General features: G+C 36.4%; 1 protein-coding gene across 1 annotated transcript; it reads right to left on the reverse strand.

The window, feature by feature from the left end:
• Positions 1-330: 330 nt before the first annotated feature.
• LOC131613618 (uncharacterized) lies at positions 331-4,183 on the reverse strand. Its single transcript, XM_058885271.1, has 5 exons — positions 3,758-4,183; positions 2,419-3,526; positions 1,938-2,156; positions 991-1,692; positions 331-908 (listed from the first exon to the last, which is right to left on the reverse strand). Exons 1-5 carry the CDS (start codon positions 4,181-4,183, stop codon positions 331-333), a joined length of 3,033 nt encoding a protein of 1,010 aa, XP_058741254.1.
• Between the last annotated feature and the right edge of the window lie 2,380 nt (positions 4,184-6,563).

Below are 6,563 nucleotides of genomic sequence, written 5' to 3' on the forward strand. Positions count from 1 at the left end.
CATTTAAGTGATATGGATGACAAAGTATGATATATATCCAAAACAGAACAACATATTATGCATGTCCCAATAACAATTGAGGTAACAAATAATTTATGACAGGCCAAAGCATTGTGCAAAAAGATCCCCATATTAGCTACATATTTTATGTTACCGCCGGTATGTTGTTGAGTGTTAACAGAATTAAAAACCTGAAATATGAAACAAGGGAGGTTTGAGTAAAAATTGAAATGCTATGAAAAGTTTGCAGTATAAAATCTAAGATCAAGCCATGAAACATATAAATAACTACACTTAAATAATGCAGGTTTAAAAATGTTATCGTACCGTCTAAATATTGCTGAATACCTCTTTGTAGACAACATTTGCGGTTGAGCTCTTTGATTTGTTTTGATCATCATGAATCAAAATTTTAATCCCTTTTTTACTTGTTACCCTTGAAATTGCCACATATAATTGGCCATGACTAAAAACATCTTTTGGAATGTAAAGTCCTACCCAATCCAAGGATTGCCCTTGGGATTTATTGATGGTCATTGCGTACGATACTATAATAGGAAATTGTCTTCTATTCAACTTGAAAGGCCAAGGTGATTGTGAAGGAGATGTATCCATCCTTGGAATATAGATTACATTGCCATGGCCCTTTCCACCCATAACTTGAGCTTCAATGACATGATTTTCCATTTTTGTAACTATGAGCCTAGTGCCGTTGCACAAACCTTCTGATTGGTCTATGTTCCGCATTAGCATTATGGGGCAACCCACCTTTAATGTAATAAGATGGTTAGGCAAACCAAAAGTGCGTAGTGAGCTAAGGAATTCGGGACTTAAGACTTCAATGATGCTATTATCATGTATCTCGGACCGATCAACTGAATTAGAACTATAATAATCTTTTGATTCACCTGTTAAGAAAAAATGGAATGTATTGAAATGTTTACTTCCAATATATGTTATAGTAATGTAATATGTGTGGCATAATATTACCTGGTAGCATTTGAAGTATGTGACCATTAATTTGATCAACAACTTCGATGGTTGATGCTAAAATTGCCCGAATCTTTAGGTAGTCGTAAGACTTGTAATTATCCATGAAATATGGATAAGTACTATCAACGATAGCAACAATAGGATCATCAAAGTTTTGAATTAAAATATCAGGTGGTATTTCAATATCAGCATATCCATCATTGGGCTCAGATATCCTACCTTCACCTAATTGTAATAGCCATTTTGAAAATTCAGAAATATCACGTTTCTCTTCATCACTTTGACCCCCCTGAAGACGCATATTTTTTGTTAAGGTCAATACCTCAACCGAATGCCATATATAAGATGCATTAATTGTAGAGTGAACAATATTAGATCGAATCCCTCTAGGGATGACTGGCAAAATATGTCGGAAATCTCCACCAAAAACAATAACTTTCCCACCAAAAATTTGTTCCGAGTTGCCGTAACTACTCATGACATCTTTTAATGTTTTATCAAGAGCTTCAAAACAAAATTTACTTGCCATAGGGGCCTCATCCCAAATAATCAACTTAGATTGGCGAAGTAATTCGGCATATTCATCATCAAATGTTATTTTGCAAGTAGAATTTTCCAATGTTGGCATTGGTAGTTTAAACTTTGAATGAGCTGTTCTACCTCCAGGTAATAATAGAGAAGCAATTCCACTTGAGGCGACTGTCAAAACAATTTCATGTTTGGACCGTAACGAAGTTGCAAGTGTTTTCCACATATATGTTTTGCCAGTACCTCCATAACCATGCAAGAAAAATACTCCCCCTTTTGGTTGTTCACAGCAAAAGTGATTTTGTCAAAGATGCCTCTTTGTTCTTCTATAAAAAAACAAAAACAGCCCACGTGGAGTAAGGATTCCAGCATGTTTAAGGCAGAGAAATACAATTGCCAGTCTATAAGAAACAAACCTGTAAGTGCAGTGTAAAGTGTTTGGAATTCAGATTTCATGGCTGCAACATTATAAGATCTTTCCTCATAGATTAGGCGGTTGCCCAGCTGTTGAAGGACATATTCACTTGGATACGGAATCGGTTTGAAATCGTGTAGGGTTCTACGATTGGCCTGAAGTAAGGTTTCAATCTCAATTAAAGTTAAACTTTGCAAATCCACCTCACTGAGTTGCAAATCTGTGTTATAAGATAAAAATGTGGAGGTTAAAACCATGGGAGGCTAATGGTATAAAGTGAGACAAAATGTTTTAAAAATAATGAACATAACAGCAGTGCCACAGAGTAAAGAATATTGTTAACATTCATTATATATCCAAATAATTTAGACTGTATTAATATATGAATTATCTATGACCTTCACATCATGGTTTCAAATATATTTAAGGAATTAGCAAAGGACCTGGATTATTTGCCACGTTTCTCTGATAGTGCAGTATACCATTTGATAACAATATCCAACTTTTATTCCAAACATGTACCGGTCTGCTTATAGTTCTAGAAAGTAACATAATGACAAACAATTTTCTAAGAAAATGACCAGAACCCCACTGACTGGCCTCTTTAATAGCGCCAATATATTCCCTATCATCCTCAAGGAAACCCATTGCAAAGCATGCTTCCCTAAAAGAGTCATGTATTGTCTCGCCCACCTTACGAATGTCTTCATAAGATTTTGGACCTTTCACGACTGTCAACATCATTCTTAGATAATATAGTTCGCTGGTTGTTGGTGGCACCCAGATAAGTCTGCCAATGGTAAATCCTTTCTTACGTGGTTTCCACGCTCTGGTCCTCTTAACATAGACAAATTTGGAGACAAACTGTGCATAAGTCAGATTTTTGGCCTCTTCAAACTGTCCATTTGCCGTCAACCATGAGGTGAACATTGATTCGGTTACACTTGGTTTTTCCAAAACATTCTCCATCCTCTCAAAATCCTGATAGTAAACTGCATTTTCACGAATAAGATGGTAAAACATACGTTCTACAGCTGGTTTTCGTCCATGGATTTTATATGAAAATAACCGCCAACATGCCTCACACGGGGATACATACCTACAGTCAAGGTACTCTTTGATTTCGTCTATTGTTTCATGTTCTTTTGAAGATATCTTTGAAGGAACTACAGACGCCGTAATTCTGTCGTACCCTTTGTTAATATACTTGAACAGGTACTTGATGGAAGTACTTTGGTTACACCACTCCATATTAATGTGAGCTTGGTATTTTAAAATCAACCTTGTGTTATAAGGAACGACATATCTATTGTCCAAGGATATACCATTATTAATAATATAGTGTGTTTTGGCACTTCGCTTGTAGAGAGGATAGCCTTCGTTATCAACAATGGTTTCTTCGTTGAACTTTTTGGTGAAAAACTTAGAGCATTTACCATTTTTCATGGACGGGGAGTTTTGTCGTGCCAGACCACAAGGACCGTGCATCATGTGTGTCTTTACTAAGTGATACAATCTTGGATGAAGAAGTGGATCAGGAATTTCAGCAGATATGATGTTGTCAATGTCAGACGGAGAAGGATACTTGCTCTGTGGATGTAAGAAAATGAGAATGTGTGCATGCGGAAATTCTCTTTTTTGGAATTCGATAGTATATATGACTGATATAATTCATCAGAAGGATGTTATATACGGCACATTGAAAAAAAAATGTATACATTCATTATGAGACAAATACAATTACCTACATGCCAAGACCTTCCCAAGAATTTTTCGTTTAGTTAAATCAGTCATCAGGTCATCGAACATGATCTTGAATACCTTGGAAATGATATCCGGTCGATCATGTGGCTTTAAATTAGATTTCATCAGCCCTCGGGTAATTTCCGGCCAGTTAGGATTGCATGTAAAAGTAATAAATAAGTCTGGAAATCCAAGAGCACTGGAAATCGCCATACCATCAAAATATAGTTGATCCATGTATCTCTTGCTACCAACATAAGAGGAAGGTAAGACAACTCGTTTCCCTCTTTTGACATGCTGAGTAGATTGTCCAGGTTGATGTTGTTCAGTAAGCTTTTGGTATTTTCCAACTCGTAGTTTGGACTGATTCTTCCTTATCCAATTAAGGCGTTCCGACTCCATCATGGTGTACCCATCAACCAAGAATTGTTGGAACAGTCTCCTTGAATGCAGCAATGTTTTGGCCTCACATCTACGTTCTTGTAATCGAAAACATAACCACATCTTTATTGTTTGTCGATTCTGCTTTGTAACAACCTTTTCATGCTTAAATTTGCTGAGTATATTAGGCCTATAACCAAAGGGTATTGATAAGCAAGGTAAGTTGGATGGAATTCATCAATTCTTTGCAAATGACCATTGCGGTGCTGAACAATGATGTCTCTTGTTTCTGCAGAGTCTATATCACCAACTATTAGAGCAACAACTTCAAAAACGGTAGGACGGTTATAGACACGGCCGTCTGTTTTTCGGTCTGAAATTAGTTTCAGCTTCAGTTCCTGGTAAGCATTATGTTTTAGAGAATCTCTTGCCATTCTAAAACCCTTTGCATGAGGATTATTCTCATCCAACATTTTCAATAAGCTGGCCACTACTATTTTGTTAATACTGTCGCTGTCTCTGCCAAATGAAAGTAAAATTACAAGTTAGCTAAATAAATTTAATGATGAACTCCTTTAGTTGGGTATGTAAGAAAACATACCCGAAACATTTAACTCTGTTATTTACTTCGTTGTCGGTATCAAATATATATAATTGAGCATATTTTGGAGTTTGTCCTTCCTCAGGTAGCAAACTCCCGATCCAGTGGCAAGTCTGACCATGCAAACGCAATGTAGGAGGACCATATCCTTACGTTGTTTGGTGTCAAATTTCATTCCTGGCGAAGTAAATGAAAACATAGCATTGTAAGTTCGAATGGAACTTTGAAAATGTTTTGCATCAAGATGACCATGATCGAACAGTAATGAATTTAATTCAGGTGGAGGTGTTTGTAGCATAGGCAGCACAATTTTCCCTCCTTTGCAACAGACTGAAAACTTTGGGACCGTTGTATGCTTTGACTTTCCTTTACGCTCTTGATACCACATTAATGTATTACAATGCTGGCATTCCCAAACGGGATTACCAATATCTGAATATTCTGCAATCGGCTGCCAAAGTAACATGTTAATAAAGAATACAATGCAATTGTGAATAATGTGATGCAGTCCCAAATTTGTAAGTAAGTTTAGGTCTTATAAAATGAGAGGACAAACCTGCTTGATGATAGGGGCTTCAGTTGATGGTGATGGTGTCTTGTAAAGAAGAAAAAAAAATAAGTAAGGAATAATGTTTAAGGGGAAATCATAAGAAATGATATATTGTTGTATATACATACAGAATCTTGTCCCCATGAATGCAAAAACTGGTTTATGACACTTCTATCCTTCCAAATAGAAACAACAGTAGCATTATCCCAACTTGGTTGCCATTTGACCTTAAATGCCAATGTCAACCCCACCAAACCATCCAATGATAAAGGATAATCCAATGGGTCTGTGATACCATCCTGTAGTTATTGAAAAATTGGCAGGTAAAACTGTTGAACAAAACACTAACTACGCCATACAAAAGGCTAATGGACCTCAAGCATTATGTTACGCAACTGAGCAGCAGTAATGTCCAGTAGTTGTGAACACTCGCGATCCCACAGAACAAATGTAGCTTCGCAGACGTCATTGATAACTTCAATGAGAACTTTATACCTATGAATAACAAATGAGTTATATGATTATATAGTTGTCGGAACCGATTGAAATTTTTAAAAGAAGGAAAATCATGTACCTGTAAATTTCAGTTTCTGTTTTGTGTTTGTTTAAACAAACATAGGGGGGTTGATTTCCATTAGCTTTACTTGGACAAGAATGGCATGCTTGGTAATACCAACCTCCTTGAGAAGCTTTGACTTGAAGTGTTTTAGCAACGGTGACACATTGAGTGGTCTAAAAGGGGAGGCCGAATGACAAGTCATACGTGGTAATGATGTGTGATAGTGTTGTGGCATAAAAGTTCAAGTAATAAATGCAATATGATAAGGGAAAAATCACTCACAGTGGTAAGCTTTTTAAAATCACTTAGCAGGAGAACCGTAGCCTTATACATAAATTTATCATACGGGCTTAGCTGGGAGCTACCAGATGTCTGAGACAGTTGGGACATTGACGTTATAATCTGACTGGATGTATCACTTAAAGAATGGTTTGGGATGCTACCAAGCAAAACATAAAACACAGTAGTAAGGAAATGAAAAACAAAGAGGCTTGAATGCAATGGAAATGAAATGGTACAGTCACAAACCTGTTTAAGAACTGTTTAATCTCAGCAACATCATCATTGATGTGTAACAGGGTTACATTAAAAGTGTTTGACACACATACAAGATACTTTCCTACAGAGAATGAAACGTATTACATTAAAAAATAATGGTTAGTACCTCTACGATTCTATGGATAAAGGATAAGGAAATGGAGAATGCAATAAAATGAAAAGAATGTAGACCTTCTTCTTTGACCTTAGCGAATTGCAAAACAATAACAATTGGTGAAGATGCATATTTCCTTTG

Source organism: Vicia villosa, linkage group LG6 (genome assembly GCF_029867415.1).
Source record: "Vicia villosa cultivar HV-30 ecotype Madison, WI linkage group LG6, Vvil1.0, whole genome shotgun sequence".
NCBI classification, from domain to species: domain Eukaryota; kingdom Viridiplantae; phylum Streptophyta; class Magnoliopsida; order Fabales; family Fabaceae; genus Vicia; species Vicia villosa.

Excerpts from the sequence above, each read along its gene's own strand:
- LOC131613618 (XM_058885271.1), bottom strand. The coding sequence starts at position 4,183 with ATGTGGTTATGTTTTCGATTACAAGAACGTAGATGTGAGGCCAAAACA. Across the intron at positions 3,527-3,757 it reads GACCGGATATCATTTCCAAG|AGCAAGTATCCTTCTCCGTC; the intron begins GTATTCAAGATC and ends TTACATCCACAG. Across the intron at positions 1,693-1,937 it reads ACTTTACACTGCACTTACAG|TCGCCTCAAGTGGAATTGCT; the intron begins GTTTGTTTCTTA and ends TTGTTTTGACAG.